The 23507-nt window shown below is 42.3% G+C and overlaps 1 protein-coding gene across 1 annotated transcript in view; it reads left to right on the top strand.

The window, feature by feature from the left end:
• The window catches only part of LOC134358491 (S-adenosylmethionine synthase-like), a 49657-nt gene extending 37557 nt beyond the window's left edge, over positions 1-12100 (top strand). The window contains exon 9 of the mRNA XM_063070754.1: positions 2873-12100. Coding sequence (XP_062926824.1) covers positions 2873-2975 — 103 coding nt within the window. The 3' untranslated portion in view covers positions 2976-12100. The remainder of the gene's footprint in view (positions 1-2872) is intronic.
• Positions 12101-23507: the final 11407 nt, after the last annotated feature.

Below are 23507 nucleotides of genomic sequence, written 5' to 3'. Positions count from 1 at the left end.
CGAGTAACAGGCACGAGGCTTCTCCCCGAGTAACAGACACGAGGCTTCTCCCCGAGTAACAGGCACGAGGCTTCTCCCCGAGTAATAGGCATGAGGCTTCTCCCCGAGTAACAGATACAAGGCTTCTCCCAGAGTAACAGGCACGAGGCTTCTCCCCGAGTAACAGGCACGAGGCTTCTCCCCGAGTAACAGGCACGAGCCTTCTCCCCGAGTAATAGGCACGAGGCTTCTCCCAGAGTAACAGGCACGAGGCTTCTCCCCGAGTAACAGGCACGAGCCTTCTCCCCGAGTAACAGGCACAAGGCTTCTCCCCGAGTAACAGGCACGAGGCTTCTCCCCGAGTAACAGGCACGAGCCTTCTCCCCGAGTAACAGGCACGAGCCTTCTCCCCGAGTAATAGGCACGAGGCTTCTCCCAGAGTAACAGGCACGAGGCTTCTCCCCGAGTAACAGGCACGAGCCTTCTCCCCGAGTAACAGGCACGAGGCTTCTCCCCGAGTAACAGGCATGAGCCTTCTCCCCGAGTAACAGGCACGAGGCTTCTCCCCGAGTAACAGGCACGAGCCTTCTCCCCGAGTAACAGGCACGAGGCTTCTCCCCGAGTAACAGGCACGAGGCTTCTCCCCGAGTAACAGATACAAGGCTTCTCCCCGAGTAACAGGCACGAGGCTTCTCCCCGAGTAATAGGCACGAGGCTTCTCCCCGAGTAACAGATACAAGGCTTCTCCCTGAGTCCTCATGTTCTTCTCATCTCAGATTTCAAATCCTGTCACTTCAAGTCTGGCATTGAAGATGCTGGGAGTAACTGTAGGTTTTTAAACCATTCGATCACCACCTAAGGGCAGCATCTTAATGCTGTGCTCACATCTACTGTGATGAAGTGCTTTGAGAGCTTGGTCATGACTAGAGGTCCTGGACCCACTGCAATTTGCCTATCGCTACAATAGGTCTACAACAGATGCAATCTCACTGTCTCTCCACTCGGCCTTGGACCTCCTTGACTATAGCAATACCTACATCAGGCTGCTATTACAGCTTATAGCTCAGCGTTCAAGACAATCATACCATCAGTTCTAATCAACATACTCCAAAATATGGGCCTCTGTACCTCCCTCTGCAACTGGATTCTTGATTTCCTCACCCGGAGACCACAGTCAATGTGGATTGGAAATAACATCTCCTCCTTGTGGACAATCAGCAATGGCACACCTACAGGATGCTGTTCAGTACACTGCTCGACTGTGTAAATTTGGCGATTGTTGGCAGAATGTTAGATGGTAACGAGGAGGCGTACAGGAACAAGAATGATCAGCTGGTTGAGTGGTGTCGCAACAGCAACGTTACACTCAACATCAGTAAAACCAAGGAATTGATTGTGAATTTCAGGATTGGAAGTCAAGGAAACACACGCTAGTTCTCATCAAGCGATCAGCAGTTTCAAGTTCCAAGGTATCAACATCTCTGAAGATTTATCTTGGGCCCAACATATTGATGCAGTTACAAAGAAGGAACGACAATGGCTATAGTTCATTAGGAATTTGAAGAGACTTGGTATGTCACCAAAGATCCACAAACCTCTACAGAAGTACCATGGAGAACATTCTGACTGGTTGCATCACCATCTGGTATGGTGGGGCCATGGTTGGCAGAATGTCAATGGCATGATGGGAAAAAACTTCAGAAAGTTGTAAACTCAGCCATCTCCATCAAGGGCACTGGCCCTTCCAGCATCAAAGACACCTTCAAAAGGAAAAGCCTCTAAAAGGCAGCATCCATCATTGTGGACCCCATTACCCAGGACATGTCCTCTTCTCATTGCTACCATCAAGGAGGAGGTACAGGAGCCTGAAAACACGCTCTTTGTTTCAGGAAAGGTTTCTTCTCCTCCGCCATCAGATTTCTGAATGGACAATGAACTCATGAACACTACCTCACTGTTTTCCTCTCTCTTTCCTTGCTCTCTTCTTGCACTATTTATTTAATTTAATTTTTACATATACTTATTCTAATTTATAGTTTTTTTATTATTATGTATAGCAATATACTGCTACTGAAAAACAATATATTTCACGACATAGGCCTGTGATACTAAACTTGATACTGATTCTGATTATTGCTGTGTTTGTTGCTTCAGGCAGCTTCAGTTTCCTTCCAGACCATCAATGTTGCAGATGTGGTGTCTTTTTGTCTCTGGGGCTTCCTATTGCATTAAGGGGAAGAATAATACTGGAGTGATCACAGAGAAATCCATAGGTGTAGTGTAAGATACAGGATAACACACAGAGCTTGAAAGGTACAGAGTAATATGCAAAGTAATACAGGAAACACAAACAGCTCTAGTTATGAAGAGAAACATGCAGAATAACATGGGGATACACAGAGATCTTCAAATGTACAGAATAGCATGCAGAGTAATGCAATGGGAACACAGAGAGCACATAATGTGTAGAGTAACATGCATGGTGGGAGAGGTGAGAGACAGAGACCTTCAAATGTACAGACTAACATGTCGAGAAACTCAAGGGGGACACAGTGAGCTCTAAATTTGCACTTGGCTTACTTAAGGCTCAGACTTCACAAAATAATACCCAGATGAATAAGTACATCATGCAGTGATGTTGCATAATTACACGTATGACAATGTGGTTCTCAAAAAAATATTTGAGGCTAATTGCCAAGGGTTAGAAGACTGAAAAGTCAAGAGCAACCGTAAGAAATGATCTGATAGGATAGAAAACAGGAAGGAATGGATTCATTAAGAACATGGTTTCAAGCCACACCATGAAAAAGACAAGGTTATTGATCACAGTTATGCCTTTCTCCCTGTTCATCCTGTCTACCTTGTAACAGTAAAAAAATGTTTCCTCTTCCAGGGACCTAAACTTGAAGCAACCAATCTACCAAAAAACTGCCTGCTATGGACATTTTGGCAGGAATGAATTCCCCTGGGAAGTGGCCAAGAAGCTGATCTACTAACTGCACCGACCTACTGATGCTTACACCAACCAACGAATGCACGAGGGGCTCCTTGCCCTGGGATTCCATTTCAAACTAGTTACATGAGCTAGGTCCAGATTCTTCACTACAGATGGGACCAACCACAGAAACATATTACATTAGTAGGAAGTTGTAAGTAGGTTCACAGTGAAAAGCATTGCTTCTCCTTCCCTGGGAGCCTCCATCCAAAGTCTGGCACTTGATTCATGTCTTGGCAGTGGAGATAAAATATTTTCATTTAAAGGAATTACATCTTCTACTGTAATGGAGGAAGCTCTCAGCCGAATGACAAGATTTGCTTGATTTTTATTTGTTCCCAAATCATGCTTACTGTCTTGGTAACAAAGACCACTGCAAACTGGGCCACAAAAGAGCAAAATATAGGGTATTAATTGTCTGCTTAGATTGCCTGAACCATTGTGGTGAAGAGCAGTTCAGTCAGTTTGTTTTCTCTGTTCTGTTCTCCTACCTCCTCTACTTCAAAGGGGATAATTTGCATTCTACATGACATGAGTGCACACTGAAAAATAAGTCAATGATGCAAGGTGTACCTGCTTCACTTAATACAAGTAATTTTATTTCAACAAAATATAATCTGATATAAAGCTTAACAATGAATGGTTCAGTCCCTGAATCCAAATGGGTTCTGACATAACACCCCACTTTGCTCTTATGAGGAAAGAGCAGATTAAGGGGAGGCTGTTGTTCAGTGATCTGGTGCTAGTCTTATCTCCAAATCATTCCAGTGATTTCAACACAAAAATATAAATGCCTCTGCATAATGGAGGAGTCTCATACAGCCAGAGACGAGGGCTACATGGCTACAGGTATTTCTTTCGTATGAGATGCTGATATGAAGTCTGCTCACAGGTGAATTCCAAAGGCATATTGGCCCTTGGCCAGTACGTATTCCTCAATCAAAGCCCTACAAGTAGTTTATCTGGTCTTAAACACTTTGTCATATATGGGAGCTTGCTGTGCTGTGTGCTGTGGATTCTTTCCAATACTATGATAACTACATTTCAAAAGTATTTATTTGGCTTTAAAGCACTTTTGGATGTTCTACAGATATGATAGGTGCTATATAAATGCAACTTCTTTCATGGTAGACCTAGTATACACCAAAAAAAAACCTGAATCTTATAATTTTTTTACCTCCTATTGTTTTTTCCAATCTTTCCTTGAGTCATGGTCATAGAAAAGTACAGCACCGGAAGGAACAGGCCCTCTGGCCCATCTAGTCCATGCCAAACCATTTAAACTACCTACTCCCATCAACCTGCATAGGGACCATAGCTCTCCATACATCTACCATCCGTGTACTTCTCTTAAGTGTTGAAATCAAGCTTTCATCCACCACTTGTGCTGCCAGCTCATTGCACACACTCACAGCCCTCCAAGTGAAGAAGTTTCCCTTCATGTTCCCCTTTCACCCTTAATCCATGACCTCTGGTTGTAGTCCTACCAAACCTCAGTAGAAAAGCCTGCTTGCATTTATCCAATCTGAGCCCCTTATAATTTTGTATACCACTATCAAATCCTCATATCAATCTTCTACATTCTAAGGATAAAGTCCTAACCTCTTCAGTCTTTCCTTATAACACAGGACCTTCATACCCAACAACATCCTTGTAAATTTTCTCTGTACTCTTTCAATCTTATTTACATCTTTCCTGTAGGTAGGTGACCAGAACTGTGCACAGTACTCCAAATTAGGCCTCACCAATGTTTTATACAACTTCAACATAACATCCCATCCCCTGTACGCAATAATTTGATTTATGAAGGCTAATATGCCAAAAGCTTTCACCCTATCTATCCACCTATAATGGATTATGGACCTTTGTTCTACCACACTCCCCAATGCCCTACCGTTCACTGTGTAAGACCTATCCTGGTTGGTATGACCAAAGTGCAACACCTCGCACTTGTCTGCATTAAGTTTCAATGGCGATTTTTCAGCCCATTTTTCCAGCTGGTCTAGATCCCACTGCAAGTCTTGATAGATAGTCTTCCTTGCACCCCCAATCTTAGTGCCATCTGCAAATTTGGTGATCTAGTTAACCACACTATCATCCAGATCATTGACATAGATGACAAACAGCAAATGACCCAGCACTGACCTCTACAGCACTCCACTAGTCACAAGCCGCCAGTCAGAGAGGCAACCATCTACTACCACTCTCTGGCTTCTCGCACAAAGCCAATGTCTAATCCAATTTGCTACTTCATCTTGAATGCTGAGCGATTGAACCTTCTTGACCAACCTCCCACCTGGGGCCTTGTCAAATGCCTTGCTAAAGTCCAAGAAGACAACATCCACTGCATTGCCTTCATCCACCTTCTGGTAACTTCCTTGAAAAACTTTTTTTTCAAAAAGTGAAAAAGGAAGATTGGTTAGAGATGACCTATCACACACGAAGCCATACTGACTATCCTCAATCAGTCCATGTCTATCCAAATACTTAGATATCCAGTTCCTTCAATATCTTCCCATAACTTCCCCACTACTGATATCAGGCTCACCAGTCTGCAAAATCCTGTTTTATTTTCAAAGCCTTTCTTGAACAGCAGAACAACTTTGGCTATCTTCCAATAATCTGGTACCTCACCTGTCACCAAGGATGGTTTTAATTTCTCTGAAAGGGCCCAGGCAATTTCTGTACTTCCCTCCTGCATGGTCTGAGGGAACATTTTGACAGGACCAAGGGATTTATCCACTCTAATTTGCCTCAAGACAGCAAACACCTCTTCCTCTGTAATCTGTATAGGGTCCATGAAGTTGTTGCCACTTTGCCTCATTTCTATAGATTCTCCTGTGTGCATCTCCTGAGTAAAGATCTCCCCCATCTCTAGTGGCTCCACTATGCACCTCTTTTTTTTCTTAACCAGGGCTTCAATATCTCTTAAAAACCATGGTTTCATTCTTCTATTATCTTTACCTTTTATTCTAATAGGCATATACAAGCTTTGTACTCTCCAAATTTCACATTTGAAGTCCTCCCTTTTACCAAGTTCACCTTCGCCAGAAAACAGCCTGTCCCAATCGACCTTGCCAGATCCTTTCTGATACCATCAAAATAGACCTTTCTCTAATTTAGAGTCTTAACCCAAGGACTAGACCTACGTTTTTGCATATTTACTTTTAAACTAATGACATTGTGATCACTAGGTGAAAAGTGTTCCCCTACGCAAACTTCTGTCAGCTGCCCGGTCTTATATTCTAATTGCCCACTGATTAAGGAAGCTTTCTTGAACACATTTGACGAGCTCTATCCCATCTAGTCATTTTACAGTATGGGAGCCCCAATCAATATGTGGAAAGTTAAGTCACCTCCTATAACAAATTTATGTTTCTTGCGACAATCTGTGATCTCTCTGCAAATGTGTTCCTTTAAATTCCTTTGACCGTTGGGTGGTCTGTAACATAACCCATTAACGTGGTTATACCTTTCTTATTACTCTTTTGCACCCATAGTACCTCGCTACACAAGTTCTACAGTCTGTCCTGACTGAGCACTGCTAGTAATGCCACCCCTCCTCCTTTAATCCCTCTTGCCCATTCACGTATAAAACAACAGAACCCCAGAATATTGACCTGCCATTCCTGCCCCTCCTGCAACCAAGACTCACTAATGGCTACAATATCATAATTCCAGGAGTTGATCCATGCATTGAGCTCATCTGCCTTTGCTGCTCCTTTTCTTTATATTTCTTGTTGTTGTTGCTGAGTCACCATCAATTCATGGATAGCAACCATATGGATATTGTAGTTGTCAAAAGGGTTTTTGTGGCAAGTTACAGAAGCAGATCTTCCATGCAGATACTGCTGCTGCCCAGGTTGGGACCTGGCCGGATTCAAACTCAGGACCACGTGCCTCGCAGTCAAGTGCTGATGCCGCTACACCACTGGCCGGCCCAAATTTATATTTCGTCTTCTCAATATAATTACTCTCCTTTGACATCAGTCCTTGTTTCCCCCGTTTCCATTCAGGAGGACTTGTTCCTCACTTTTATTGTCTCCAACATGATTTACTTTTTATTGTTTGTCAACCTAATGAAGAGGAAGGTTCGGACTGCAGGTGTGCCCAAGTCAACTTTTAGCTTAATCCAGACACTGATGAGGTTTAAAGGCACATCAGGATTAACATTAAAAATCCGGAAGATAATGTACAGCGGATTCCAGTTAAATGGGACTCATTGGGACCAGTATGTTTTGGTCCAAGTAAGCGGCTTCCCCAATTAGCAGAAGTTTCATGGTATAAAATAAACAATCTGAGTAACAAATTATGTATTTAAATGAAATACAGAAGAAATTAGAACACTACCAATACTACTCAGTACTATAAAACTTTTTATTAGTTCTTAATACTTAGCAACAGAAGAATTCATTCATGTTCTTTTGACTGTAAATGAACAAAATCAGCACAGACACCTAGTGCAGATAATGGACTGCCTTCATACAATGCTCTCAATAATTGCATCCTCCAAATCTTCACTTTCATTGCAACATTCAAGACGATTATCGATACCTTCAGATTCTCCGTAGTTTCTAACTTGTCGAAGTAGTGAAATTGTTTCATTTTTACTTTCCCGGCATTTTCTCACATCTCCAACACTGAATGCTTGATACCACAGTGAACAAAACAGTTCAACATTGTCTTACTGCTTACTTCTTACCAACTATCAGTGTAAAAAAATCCTGCTTTTTGACCACAAACATACACAACTGATGCTATTTAAAAACTGTTTGCTCAAAGCATGGTGTTATGCCTAATGGCCACGCAAGGTTAGAAACTCTTCGCAACAGTCTCCTGCCCCAATTATGCGGCATAGTGTCCCAAATAAGCAAGGGAAATCCCAACTCATTGTTCCAGGAGAAGCCAATCAGATTCTCCTTCTCACCATTCCTCGGAAACAACAGGAGCCAACCTGGGCAGGATTTATCTGTAGCCCAGGGCAGAAAACGCACACAAAGCTAGGCAATAGAAGATCTTGGAAAGCAAAGTTAAGATGGGGCTTTGGAGCACAGACCTGATTCTGATTCACGGCACAAAGAGAGTCATATATTCAGCATCACTTTCATGACAGTGAATCTCATCTGCTGAGTGAACACGCCATCAGGTATTTCACCGTGCATGGCAAAAGCTGAAGAAGTCTCCCAACAGGCAAGGCCTTCCTCCTGGGTTGGATCTAAAACAGCACTGAAGATATCCTTATCCTGCTGGCCCAAGAGGCGAACATCATCATGCCCGCAGATGGAGCCAAGAGACACAGGGAGACACTCAGGTGATCAATAATGATCGTGGTTAAAGAGTGGCAGCTTCACTACAGGGAGGAATTTTGGACAAACCCATGGAGTATATAACACCCATGCTGCACCAGTCAATGTTCCTATAGTTACCATCCACATTTAGATTTAAATTTAATCTAAAACTAATTATTTTGAGCTGTCTCCAGAATGTTTGATCTTTGTTTAAATGGAAGAGGTTAACATCTTCATCCCAACTTCCTTTCAGAAGTAGGTCCAATGCAGTGGAATTTCCAGCAATAATGACATCAACAAGACTTAAGATGAACAAGTGTTCCTGCCCGACCCCTAAATTCCATTATATTAATCTGTACTTCCTGTCCAACAACTTTGCTGCCTCTGTTCCTATCCCACCTACCATTGCTGGAATTTTTACCATCTTGGTTAATCCACTGACAAAACTCACTCCTCCTCCATATATTTTTTCAGTTGAAAAAGATTCAATCCCACTCCAGTCTGTGTGTCCATTATTCTAGTTCTCACTGTCTTCCACCAATTCGCAATTCTCCAAAGCTGGCAAGATAATATTTTCCTTCATTCTGTACATTTAGTTCATTCCATAACCATTTCTCTTGACTTGGTAACTACCTGAAGGGTCTAAAGCCTCCCCTTTCCCTATCTCTGACTTCCACAAACTAGCCAGCCTTCTCCTTTACTCCCGTTCCTTTCTGTCCCCTTTGCCCCACTCTCTTTAATTGCTTTTGTCAACTCATCTGCCTCTCCACCCTGGTCAACATTTGAATATCAAGGATAACCATTTCCTCTTGGGAATCACATATCCTTCATGCTTCTGAGAAGTATCTTTAAGCTAAAGGCATCATGCCAAATATAAGCAATAACCCTGTAATAGGAGATGATCCCATCTCACAGGAGGTTAGCCTGGAGTCAATTTAACTCACTTGTGCTGAGTTGAATAACTTAAAGTTAGTGTATCAGTTGACTAATAAAATTATTCAGACTATTTAGTGAAGTTATTTAAAAGACACACTATATGTACAAATGATGAACAAGACAGTGCTGTGTGAGAGAGACTGGGAGACATAACAAGATAATAACTGAAAGTCATTCAGATGAACAATCCTTCCTTGCCAACAAAGATGCCCATTGAAGCTGATCTTATTTGTTTGGTCTGGGTACCATCTTCAGATGTCAATGATAAATATTGTTCAGTCCAGGTTGATCTATGGCATCATCGGCAAGACTCCAAAGACAAAACATTCTGATTTTTCAAAGTTTGGAAACTTTAACCACAACCGTAAAATCAGTAATGCAAACTTTTGGAGCTTGCAAGCATTCCTAACAGTCTCTACCCTGTCTCGTATCAGATAATTTTAGAAACTGTTTTGTTGGGAATAAGGCAAAAAGGCTGGTTGATGGCATTCATTATGAGGAGTGGGTTGCTTTACACAAGGACACACTGCCCGCTACCCAGTCTATGAAACGGCCAGATCTATACAACGAGAAATAAAGTTGGCATTCAGGTCAAAGGCCCTTCATCAGAACTGGGAAGAAGACTAAAGCTGCAGGGAGGGTGTCTCTGATAGGGTAAAACCAGGGTAACCATGCGGAAAATGTATGAACGAGGTTATACGGCCAATGAGTGATAGGAGCAGTTGGAGCATAGATCAATGTAACCATTGCAAAATGTAGAGCAGGAAAACATGCATGGCTGGTCAGGCTATGTGTGTCTTCCATAACCAGAGAGAAAAGCAAAAAAGAAGGTTCAATTGATGAAACTTTGTGTGGTTTCCGGCTCTGTATTTTGAGTTAAGCAATAAATTTATTCAAGAGTCGATATTTTAGGCCAAAACCCTTCATCAGGGCTGGAAAGAAAGGGGGAAGAAGGCAGTGTAAGAGTTAGAGGAAGAAGGAGTACAAGCTAGAAGGTGATAGGTGAAGACATGTGAAGGGGAAGGTAGGTAGGTAGAGGAGCAGTTGAAGTGAGAAGTTGGGAGGTGATAGGTAGAAAAGATAAAGGCCTAAAAAAGAAGGAATCTGATAAAAGAGAATAGTGGACTATAGGAAAAAGGGAAAGAGGAGGGACACCAGAGATCATGACAGGCAAGTAAGAAGTGAAAGGGTGAGAGGGAAACTAGACTGGGGAATGGAAGAAGAGAGAAGGTGGAGGTGGGAGTAATTATCAGAAGTTAGAATAATTGATGTTCACGTCATCAGGGTAGAGGCTACCCAGACAGAATATGAGGTGTTGCTCCTCCAACCTGAGAGTGGCCCCATCTTGACAAAGAGGAGACCATGGCCCGACATGTCAGCATGGAAATGGTGACTGGGTTTTAAATGATTGGCCACCGGGAGATCCTGCTTGTTGCAAACAGAGCGAAGGTGCTCAACAAAGCCATCCCTCAATCTACGTCAGGTCTCACCAGTATAGTGGAAGCCATTCAGGGAGCACTAGATACAGTTTAGAGCCCTGAATGGTGGTGAGGGAAGAGGTGAGTGGGCTGCTGTCTGCTTGCAAGGATAAGTGCCAGGAGGGAGATCAGTGGGGAGAGATGAATGGTCAAGGGAATCATGGAGGGAATGATCTCTGTGGAAAGTAGAGAGTGGGGCAGTGGTAAGGAAGTGTTTAATGGTAGTATCTCACAGAAGATGGCAGAAATTGTGGAGAATGCTGTGCTGAAATCAAAGGTTCATGGAGTGGTAAATAAGGATCAAAGGAATGGAGGCGGATACGATAGGGTCTTTTAAGAGACTCCTGGAACATGGAACTTAAAAAACAGAGGGCTATGGGTAACCCAAGGTAATTTCTAAAGTAAGTACATGTTCGGCACAGCATTGTGGGCCAAAGAGCCTATATTGTGCTGTAGGTTTTCTATGTTTCTATGAACTCTATCCCTGTAAAGGGAAGAAGAAGATGTAGCAACTGAGAAAAGGTGATGGCATTTTTACAAGTGACAGGGTGGGTAGAAGTATAGTCAAGATAGCCGTGGGAGTCAGTAGACTTACAAAAGATATCAGTTGACAGTCTGTCTCTAGAGATGGAAACAGAGAGATTGAGAAAGAAGAGAGAGGTGTCAGAAATTGACTAAGTAAGTTTGAGGTGTTACATACCTCATGGGTATCTTGTGACTGTCTTATGACCATGATGTAATTGAGTATCTTGTGAGCATGATGTAATGGTCTTGTGATGATGGGGTGATGTAATTTTCCCAACAGTGTGAGGACACATGATGACATGTTCTTGACAGGTATATAACAGGAAAACCCTGTTGTTACGCAGTCGTTTCGTTGTTTAATTCGTCAGTTACTCCGTTATGCTGCGTATTCGTCTCATGACGGAGTTTCATTTTAAAGTGGAATTTTACTTTCTATTGTAAGTCGCGTATTGGAGAGTGACCTTACTAAAGTACAGGAACCTGAAGGATTGAGTAAAGTTGGTGTCATTCGGCGGTTTCATAAAGGATCGATCTTATTGAATCTTCATTCAGAAATAGTGACCTGCATCTGAGATAAGCCCTGTAATATCAGGAAGGTTTGTGCAGTGTTCATTCACCAGGAAAAGGTCAGTTCCTTTAAGCCGTTTTATTTCCTTTGTTGTGAATCCTTTGGACAGAATCAGCAGTAACATCATGTCTTTGAAGAAATCCATTTTCCGAGAAGTCTCTCCTAAATGACTGTAAATCTCTTGGACTTTTGAATTTACCATTTTAAGACTGTGTTCGAATTTACCACTTTAAGAACTGTTCCAGAGTTGCCGTATAGCAGTTAACTTCTGGTTAAGTTGGTCGTTTGAATACTTTTCACTGTTGTTGAGCAGAGTTTAATAAATGTTTATGTTTGTTTATAAAACCTGACTCAATTCTAGGGAGGACATTGGTGGCAAAATTGATGAAATTGACAAGTTCAGCATGGGTGCACGAAGCAGCACCAATGCAATCGTCAAACTAGCCAATGAAAAGACAAACATTGCTGGGCACATGTGGATGCTATGGCTAAACCGTGGGTTTGCAGAAAGTGGAGGAGCTAAAAGAGAAATTATTGATTGTGAGGACTAATTCTGCCAGACAGACAAGTGGAACTCATGTTTAAGTCTGTTTTCTAGAAATAGGCATAGAGCTTTAAGACCATCTTAATGGGGAAATAGAATTATATAGGGACTGGGCATCCATGGTGAAAATGTGGCATTCAGGGCCAGGGTATTGAAAGATGAGGACATCAAGAGCATGTGAAATGCCATGAATGTAGGTGGGAAGGGACTGAACCAAGAGGAATAAAGTTGGGATAGATGGACACGAGTTCAGTGAGGCAGGAATAAGCAGAAACAGTGCGCCTACCTGGACAGCCACATTGCGGACCTTGGGTTGAAAAGAGCAGTGCTGGTTGGGGGTAGTGGATGGGAGCTCTCCAAAATTGATGGGGTTGGTGATGGTGAAGGAATATTCCTTCTTTTTCAGCCCTTTACCTTTTTCACTGATCACCTCCCAGCTTCTCACTTCCCCTCTCCCCTCATATGACTTCACCTATCACCTTCTATCTTCTTATCTTAGCTTCTTCCTCTTTGCTTTCCAGTCCTGATGAAGGTCTTGCCCCCGAAACATCAACTCTTTCTTCTGTTCCAGAGATGCTGCCTAACCTGCTGAGTTCCTTCAGCATCTCATGTGTGTTTCTCTGGATTTCCAGCATCTGCAGAATCTCTTGTGTTTGAAATTTATTTAAGGGTGCCAAACAGTGGGAGACTGATAAAGCAGCAAGAGAAAACCTTCCAGTCCGTGGAGCCTTGCCCCCACCACAAAGGTTGAAGCGTCTGGAATGAACTGTTCAGTTCTGTTCTCCATTACGTACTAAGCTTCCACGTTCCACAGTACAGAGCCTATAAAGAGTATTCACCCACTGGAAGTTTTCATGTTTTACTGTTTTACAACACTGAATCACAGTGGATTTCATTTGGTTTTTTTGACATTGATCAACAGAAGAAGACCCTTTCGTGTCAAAGTGAAAACAGATCTCTACAAAACGATTTAAATTAATTACAAATATAAAATACAAAAAATATTGAGTGCATAAGTATTCACCCCCCTTCAAGCCAGTATTTAGTAGATGGACTTTTGGCAGCAATTGCAGCCTTGAGACTGTGTGGATAGGCTTCTATCAGCTTTGCACACCTGGAAACTGCAATTGTCCCCCTTTCTTTTTTACAGAACTGCTCAAGCTCTGTCAGATTGCATGTCAATCGTAAATTAATTGCCCTTTTCCAGCCCAGCCACAAATTCCCAGTTGAATTGAGGTCTGAACTCTGATTTGACCATTCCAGGAAATTTTCTTTGTTGTTTTTAAGCCATTCCTGTATAGCTTTGGCAACATACTTGTGGTCATTGTCTTGCTGGAAAACAAATCTTCTCCCAAGTTGCAGTTCTCTTGCAGACTGCATCAGGTTTTCCTCCAAGATTTCCCTGTATTTTGCTGCATTCATTTTGCCCTCTACCTTCACAAGCCTTCCAGGGCCTCCCGCAGTGAAGCATCCCCACAGCATGATGCAACTACCACCATGCTTCACGGTAGGGGTGGTGTGTTTTTGATGTGTGCAGTGTTTGGCTTATGCCAAACATAGCACTTAGTCTGATGGCCAAAAAGCTCAATTTTGGTTTCATCAGACCATAGAACCTTCTTCCAGCTGACTTCAGAGTCTCCCACATGCCTTTTGGCATACCCTAGCTGAGATTTCATGTGAGTTTTTTTCAACAGTGGCTTTCTCTTTGCCAATCTCCCAGAAAGCTTTGACTGGTGAAGCACCCGGGCAACAGTTGTTGTATGCGCAGTCTCCCCCTTCTTAGCCACTGAAGCTTGTAACTCCTCTAGAGTTGTCACAGGCCACTTAGTGGCCTCCCTCACTCGTCCCCTTCTTGCACGGTCACTCAGTTTTTGAGGATGGCCTGCTCTAGGTAGATTTACAGCTGTGCCATATTATTTCCATTTCTTAATGATGGACTTAACTGTACTCCAAGGGATATTCAGTAACATGGAAATTATCTTGTATCTGTCTCCTGACTTGTGCTTTTCAGTAGCCTTTTCGCAGAGTTGCTTGGAGTGTTCTTTTGTCTTCATGGTGTAGTTTTTGCCAGGATACTGACTCACCAGCAGTTGGACCTAACAGATACAAGTGTATTTTTACTACAGTCAATAGAAACACCTTGACTGCACACACGTCTCCAAAATCAGATCTCCATTTACCTAATTATGTGATTTTTTAGAACAATTGGCTGCACCAGTGATGGTTTGGTGTGTCATATTAAAGGGGGTGAACATATACGATCAATTATTTTGTGTTTTATATTTGTAATTAATTTAGATCACTTTGTGGATATCTGTTTTCATTTTGACACAAAAGAGTCTTTTTCTGTTGGTCAGTGTCAAAAAAGCCAAATTAAATCCACTGTGATTCAATGTTGTAAAACAATAGAAGACTAAAATGTCTGGGGGTTGAATACTTTTTATAGGCTCTTTACCCCACTTCCTGTCCCTCTCCGAGCCACCCCACAACCACCAACCCTACCCTACAATCAAAGCCATGCTATACCCTGGGAACGGTAAATAAATTGGAAAATATGGGGATAATAAAGGAACTAAATACGCTGAAGATTTCATTCTGAGCCCACAGGTGGCTAATACCAGCCTAGGAGATTCTGCAGTCCTCACCCCAGCCCTTCCGGAATGAATTGGACCTCATGCAGTAACTTTGACAGGCAGCAAGGCCAGCAGTTCTCAACGGGAATACCAAATTATATTCCCCTTGCTGGGACCAGGGAAGGTGGGGTGGGGACTTGAGATGGGCAAATACTGAATGACCTTCCCCTTACTGGGACCCGGGGAGGTGGGGTGGGGACTTGAGATGGGCAAATAAGCTGGACGTGCCTGCACAAATTCGGAAATTCAATTATCGTGGTTGCGCCCAATGAAACTTGCCAGGCTGTGAATAGGCAGGGCTTCTGCCCAGAGCTTCTCTGCTGTTAGATGGACATCAGACTGTTTAGACTTCATCATCTGAATCGTCACTAAATTTTCCTCTTGGGCATTGACAATAAAATGCCTAACATATTTCTGAGTTGTGCAGGTTAACTGAGATTCAGAATATAATATGTACCTGTATTTGGGGACGTAAAAGTCTCGGACCCAGTGCCATTGAAGTCTGCCGGACTGACCTTTACCTTGCAAAACCTAAGCAGTAGCTCTTAGACAGCCGCACATACGTACTCCGTGACCATGACCATCAGGGCCTCTGTCTCCCATACCACCACAGATCTCATCACTTCAACCAGTTTTCTCTCCTGGCCAGGATTCACGAGCAAGTGTAACCCAGGTTACTTAAACCCCAAAGGTTATAAAGCTCCACCTGTAGAGGGACGAACATGAGTTTTACAGAATTTTAAAAAAGAACTTGGGGGAAAAAAAGCTATGTGAGACCAAAGTGTGGCCGACACAGCGCAGGAACACAAGAGAAACACTGCAAATTAGAAACTAAAGATATAACTGTTAAAAGTGGAATTACTACCTTATTTGCTTGAAAGCCTCAGGGTGAAACCCCTGGAGGAGAGATGATAGTGATAAAAGATCTATTCAAGCTACAACTATAACAAGCAGCAGCTATAACGAGACAAAATCGGCAGAGGCAAGTGTCCAAGATCTCTACCATCTAACCGGGAATTAGTTTTGTTAAATCACACAAAGGGATTTGGTCAGTTCCTTTTTGCGTAAGTATTGTGAATCAACTTTCCGTGGATGATCAACTATTTCATCCAACGAACCAAGAAACAAGAAGGCGGGCCACCCAAGGTCGAAGAACCAGTGCAGGAACAAAATGTTCAATGACATAGAGGATTTAATATGGTTGGATGTATAAGTTTAGTTTCATTCAAAGGCTCTGAATCTGATTTTCTGCAAAAAACTGATTATTTTTGCAAAGTCTTTGATAAGTTACTGAATGAGATTTACTTTGTTTAAAAGTTATGATGTTGGAGCATTGCTGTGAAAGGAGTTAAGCTGTATAGATATACAGTTTTTGAATTTGAGTTTTAATTTGTAGACATACTGACTTGAACTGAAACTCAAGTTAACCATAATACCTAAGAATAGGAATTCAATCAGTTTTCTAACTGGGGATAAATAAAAAGGAAAGGTTAGTCTGTAAAGCTTTAAATAGGGAATAACACTAGATCTAATTAGTTAGAGAAATTGGAGTAACAAAGGTTATTCTAATGAATATTGTTACGTAACCGGCAACAATGAATATCAATCGAGACAGGTTATATAAAAATAACCAAACATTTATTAAACACCGATAAACGATATGGGAAAAAAAAACAAACGAAAACTTTAACCGCAAGTTAACAGATACGCAGCCGTTCACCAACTCGCCACTCGGCTCTGGTCCTTAAAGCGTTAAATGCGAAAACAGTTCTTAAAGCAATACAGTCAGATATAGTTCTTAAAGCGATAACTTCGAAAGTTCAACAGATTTACACATTTAATTGGGAGAGTCTTCTCTGGAGAAGGATTTCGTCACAGCAGCAACTTTACTGCTGGTTCTGTCCACAGGATTCATTCACGATGCCGAAAATAAACAGTTTAAGTCAACTGATCTTAAACTCCTTTAGAGAGAGAGAGCACCTTTTTGCATGAACTCCTTGCTCTTTCTGGCAAGAGTTATCTCGATGCAGGTTGCTACTCCAACGAAGACTCAATAAGGTCAATTCTTTATTAAACTGCCGAACGATGCCAATCCCTCTCGATCCTTCAATCTTGTAACTTCGATAAATTCTTCACTCTCCCTTCTAATGTTGGAATAGAGTAAATCAACACATCTAGCAAAAATTTCCAGTCCAAATAATATGGTATTTTGCAACAGAATGCACAACTGTTTTAAAAATGAAACTGTGTCACAAAAACAAACACGCAACAGAAACGGAGATTCAACACGTTCTACCTGGAAACCTACAAACTCAAAAACCAACTGCGTCACCTGGGTCGACCCTTATATAGTCACGGTGCACATGTCATCACGTGACCTCACATCGGCGGGAAAATCACATCAGGTGACCTCCAAAAGACCATTACATCATTCTCACAAAAAAAACAGATCTCCTTGAGCATGTAACAATATCATTGATTCTAACTAAACAGAAATTTGTTTTTTGTTGATATCTGGGATTTGGAACCTAAACAGAAAGTTGGATTTTGAATTGTTCTTACTCATGTAAATATTTTGCATATTTTTTAATAAACAAAACTTAGCTCCAGAAGTGTGTGTTTTCTTCTATTCTCTGCTTCTTTCCGATATCTATAGCTTCTGATGGTCTACTAGCACCTAGTGTGGAACCATGTAATTTGATTTTTCTCATAAAGAGTGCGGTGACCAATCACATGAGGTAAGACAAACGCTACATAGGTGTTATACAAGGCTACCCTGATTTCCCCGTTGTTTCTGCCTGCTCTTGCCCTACTGAACTCAGCACCTCGTACTGAGACTATGTTCTGTCCCACCCCGTAGATCTTCTCAGCCACAGTGCTCACCACCATTTTAGCAACTTTCAATGCCCTGGCCATACCACCTCATATCTAGCCATGGACTTCCAGTCTCTAATCACTTCCATCAGACAGGCCTTAGAGCTCTCTGTTACCTTCTAAAGCACAGAATCAACTACTTCCTCTCTACTATCACCTCCTGTCTACCAAAATTTGTGGTGACTCTGAACAATCCCTCTTTTGACTCCTCCTATCTATGTAAAAAAAATACCGCAGATGCTGCTTGGCACTCTTTGAGTTCCTCCAGGATCTTGCTTGTTGGTTGCAATATATATTTGTGCTAAGTTTGCTGATCTTAAAAGAGCTGGTGATCCAAGACACTCACTTGAGGGGGACTCAGTACAAGACTGGTAGAACTGTAGCCTCACACCTCCAGTGACACAGTTCCGATCCTAAATTCCAATGCTGTCCATGAGGAGTTTTTGTGCTCACCCTGTGATAGTGTGACTTTCCTTTGGGTTCTCCAGTTTCCTCCTAACAGATCCTGCTCAGAACTGAACCATTGCACTTCCTGAAAAAACACATTTAGAAACCATGCCGTAATTTAAAGGAAAATCAATTGCAACATTGCATTATTGGGATCCAAGTTACAACAGACCCAAGCAAGAAGAACAGAAATGACTCATTTCCCTTAGCAGAGAGTTTGGTAATCATGGCTCATTCACTTTAAGTTCATTGGCATAAGGATACGAGAGAGTTGATAGAGAACTATTTCAGTCAGCACGTGACAGGAGACCGGGATGGTATTTTCAGAAAATATGATAGAGGCAGATACCCACAGCTCTTCTAAATCTACTTGGATGAGATCATGAAGCTATAACCTCCTGAGCTATGGATGGAGAGCTGGGCACCTCATCAACTCTAAAGAACTCCCATCCACTGCCACCAAACTCATAGTTCCCTTATCCTGCACTGCTCACTCTACCTCCTATCCAAGATCCACAAACCTGACTGTCCAGGTTGGCTTATTGTCTATGTCTACTCCTGCCCCTCTGAACTTGTATCCTCATACCTCAGTTCCATTCTATCCGCCTTGGTTCAGTCCCTTCTGACCTAAATTCATGAAACTTCTCATGTCCTTGATCTCCTCTGTAACTTTCAATTCCCTGGCCCTGACCGCCTCATCTTCACCATGGATGTTCAGTCCCTATACACTTCTACCTCCCATCAAGAACGCCTCAAAGCTCTCCGCTACTCTTGACAAATGAACTAACCAGTTCTACTCCACCACCACCCTACTCCTTCTAGCAGAACTGGTCCTCACCTTCAACAATTTTTCCTTTGGCTCCTTCTACTTTCTCCAATTTTGAAGTGTAGCCATGGGCTCCCACATGGCTCCAGCTTTGCCTGCCTCTTTGCTGGCTATGTAGAACAGTCCATGTTTAAAGCCTTTCTTAGTAATACTTCCTAATTCTTCCTCCACTACATTGAAGACTGTATTCATGCTGCTTTATGCACCCATGCTGAGCTCATCAATTTTATCAACTTTACTTCTAACTCCTACCCTGCCCTTAACTTCATTAGGTCCATTTCTGACATCTTCCTCCCCTTTCTCCATCTCTCTATCTCCATGTCTGGAGCCAACTGTTAGCAGACGTCTTTTATAAACCTACTGATTCTCTCAGTTATCTTGACAATACCTCTTACCACACTATCTCCTGTAAAAATGCTATTTCCTTTTCTCAGTTCATTCGCCTCTGCCACATCTATTCCAAGGACGTGGCTTCCATTCCAGGACATCAAAGATGTCCTCTTTCTTCAAAGAACATGGTTTCCCTCCCTCCACTATTGATGCTGCTCTCAACCGCATCTCCTCCATTTCCGGAACATCCACACTCACCTCATCTTCCTGCCACCTTAACAGAGATAGAGTTCCTCAAGTCCTTACATACCACCCCTCCGCATTCAACACAACATCCTGTGCAACTTCCACCTTCTCCAAAGATATCCTACTACTAAACATATCTTTACTTTTAACCCCCCCCCCCATCCCCTCCAACCTCTACATTCTGCAGGGATAGCACCCTCTGTGAATCCCTGGCCTATTCGTCCCTCCCCACTAATTTCCCTCTTGTCATTTATCCTTGCAAGTGGCCTAAGTGCTACACCTGCCCATGCACCTCCTCCCTCACTTCCATTCAGGGCCCCAAACAGTCCTTCCAGGTGAAGCAACCCTTCATCTGCAGATCTGCTGGGGTCATCTATTGTGTCTGGTGCTCCTGTTACGGCCTCCTCTACATTGGAGAGACCCATCGTAAATTGGGCGACCGTTTCGTCAAGCACCTCCACTCTATCCGACCCAAGCAGAACTTCCTGTTAGCCAAATATTTTAATTCCCATTCCCATTCCCGTTATGACACGTCAGTCCACGGCCTCCTCATTTGCTAAGATGAGGCCATCCTCAGAGTGGAGGAGCAACAGCTTGTATTGTATCTGGGTAGCTCCAACTTATGAATATCAATTTCTCCTTCTGGTAAAAAAAAATCCCCCACACGCTCTTCTCTTCCTCAATTCCCCACTCTGACCTTTTATCTCTTCTCACCTGCCTATCACTTCCCCATGGGTCCCATCTTTGTCCCCTTTCTCCTATGGTCCTATCAAATTTCTTCTTCTCCAGCTCTTGACCTTTTCCACCCACCTGGCTTACCTTCCAGCTAGCCTCCTTCCCCCCCCCCCCCCCAGTTTTTTATTCTGGTGCCTTTCCCTTCCTTCTGAAGAAGGGTCTCAGCCCAAAATGTCGACTATTTATTTATTTTCTTAGATGCTGCCTGTCCTGTTGAGTTCCTCCAGCATTTTGTGTCTGCGTTTCTTTAGATTTCCAGCATCTGTAGGCATTCTGGCATTTATAGTAAGGATAACCTTGTCCATTTCTGGCTAGCATGGACACAATGGCTTAAACAAAGTGTCTCTGTTCAGGTAAGAAAATGAAGATGGTTAAATCAGTGTTTCAGATTCCCTTGTAAAAGCTATTCTGGACAGGCCTCTCTCTCACCACTCCCCCCATCATCTGTATTGTCTGTGTCACTGGCTGTTGCGGCAATTCTCTGAGAATACTTCGCATAAAAGTTCTCTCATCTGCCTTCACTTTTCTGAGGGAAACTTTTACATTGATACACATTTAGATTCTCATCAAATTTAATATTTGAACATAGAACATGGGACATTATAGCACAGTACAGGCCCTTTGGCCCACAATACTGCTCCAAACTTTTGTCTACTCTAAGATCAGTCTAACCCATCCCTCCTACATAACCCTCCATTTTTCTATCATCCGTGTGCTTATCTAAGAGTTTCTTAAATGTCTCTGAAGTATCTGCCTCAACCAGCAGCTCTGGCAGGCTGTTCTATGCAGCCATCACTCTCTGTGTAAAGAACCTGCCTCTGACATCCTCTCTGTATTTTGCTCTAGACACCTTAAAATTATGGCCCCTTGTATTATCCATTTCTACCCTGGGACAAAGTCTCTGCCTATTTACTCAATACACAATATGCCACATATCATCTTATACACCTCTATCAAGTCACCTCTTATTCTCTTTCACTCCAAAGAGAAAAGCCCTAGCTCGCTAAACCTATCTTCATAAGACATGCCCTCTAGACCAGGTAGCATCCTGGTAAAAGTGCTCTGCACCCTTTCTAAAGTTTCCACATCCTTCCTACAATGAGGCAACCAGAACTCCAAGTGTTGTCTAGTCAGGTTTTTATAGAGCTGTAACATTACCTCATGGCTCTTGAACTCATTCCCCCAACTAATGAAGGCCAACATATCACACTCTTTCTTACCAACCCTAACAACTTCATGGCAACTTTGAGGGACCTCTGGATATGAACTCCAAAATCCCTCTGTTCCTCCACAGTGTTAGGAATCCTGCCATTAACCCGGTATTATGCCTTCAAATTTGACCTTGCAAAATGAACCACTTCACATTTTTCAGCTTTGAGTTTCATCTGCCACTTTTCAGCCCAGTTCTGCATCCTGTCAATGTCCCGCTGCAACCTACAACACTTTCCACAATTCCACCAACCTTTGTGTCATCTGAAAACTTACCTCAAAGTACAACGTAAATTTATTATATCAGTACAAAAACTGTTTGTCACTATATACAACGCTAAGGTTATTTTCTCACAGGCATTCACAGTAAATATACGAAACACAATAGAATCAATGAAAGAGGAAAAAAAACATCAAACTTTGCAAACCCAAAAAGAAAGAGAAGAAATTAGAAATACTAATAATACTGAATCAGACAAAAACAGATTATCAATTCAGAAACAACCAACCAAATGAATTATACTTTGGTCCATCTTCTATACATGGACAATTTGAAATTATCAGTAAAGCTAAAGCAATTAATTCAAATTGTAGAACAATTTTATAAAGATATAAACATTGAACTTTGGACTAGATAAGTGCAGAACATTAAACATAAAGAAAGGTGCAACAGAGCCAGTAGAATTTGCACAGTTAGTTGTCCATTGATCCTGTTTACAGTTACTGTTCTATAGATTTGCTAAGTGTGCCTGCAGAAAAATGAATTTCAGGGTTGTATGTGATAACATGTACGTACTCTGATAATAATCTCTACCTTGAACTTTGAACCTAGAACTCTAAATTGTCTGTTTCTGCCAATGACAACAATGTGTAAAGAAGCTTCACATGTACTGTATCTCCAGGGATACAGTGAAATAATAGTGCTGTTGCTAGTCTGAAAATGAGAAGTCGAGATTAATCAAGCAGCTGTTGCTCTCTCCCACCATGATAGTTTCAGAATTTGCATTCTGTTTAAAAATTACACTTTTTTTGTAAGCTTGCACAATTCCTGAAAGGGACAAATAATCACAGGCTAGTCTGATCTTCTGTAAAGTTTTATTCCCATGAAACATTTGGTCTTCCATAAATTCAGGAAACCTTTGTCTGCTTGACAGCAGCGAGAGAGAGTGAGAGACCATTTGAAAGCAGGAACCTTCCTTCAGGAGCAGCGAACAAGAGGGAGAGAGAGAGACTGTCACACGCAGACACCGTCCTTTGGCAGCAGCAAGCCAGAGGCTGGTCGATGGCATTGAACACTCGCCTCGATGATTTCAATCTTCTTCGGCACTTTAATCGGCCGGATCGGTGAGAAATGGTCTCATGCCCCATCTCCAGGCTTCTTGGCCTTGAGGCCGCATGCTTTGCCTGAAGCCTCACCAAACCCTCTTGGAGACAGAAAATTACCAGGTCACTCAATTGGCCCAAAATCATGCCACCAAAATGTAGATCACAGGCTCCAACAGTAGCAGAACCACATTTGGAAGAAAAAGAAGTCGTAAACGAAGCGAAAGAAATAGTTTTGTGAGCCGGCTGAAAGATGTCACCCTAGGTAGCATGGTTCACTGGCACTGTACTGTAATGGTAGACAAAAGGCATTTATTTAATAACCTTAGCACTTCTTATTCCCATTGAATCCCACACTCTCCCTGACAATATCGGCTTTTACCATCTGTTTCCCCGATTCGGGCTAATTTACTGTCAAATTCTAGAATATTGCTCGATCAATTTCTTGGTCATCTTTTTCTGAATGATAAAATGTCCACAATCATCAAGCCTCAGACACAGATTTGTCAGGGATCACAGTGGCTAAAGACAGCAGTTTAGAATGGAACTGGTGTTGTTTAAACAGCAGTAA

The sequence above is a fragment of the Mobula hypostoma genome, chromosome 18, assembly GCF_963921235.1.
Source record: "Mobula hypostoma chromosome 18, sMobHyp1.1, whole genome shotgun sequence".
NCBI classification, from domain to species: Eukaryota; Metazoa; Chordata; class Chondrichthyes; order Myliobatiformes; family Myliobatidae; genus Mobula; species Mobula hypostoma.
The sequence above is the reverse complement of the archived record's forward strand: the minus strand, read 5'-3'. Positions and strand labels throughout refer to the sequence as shown.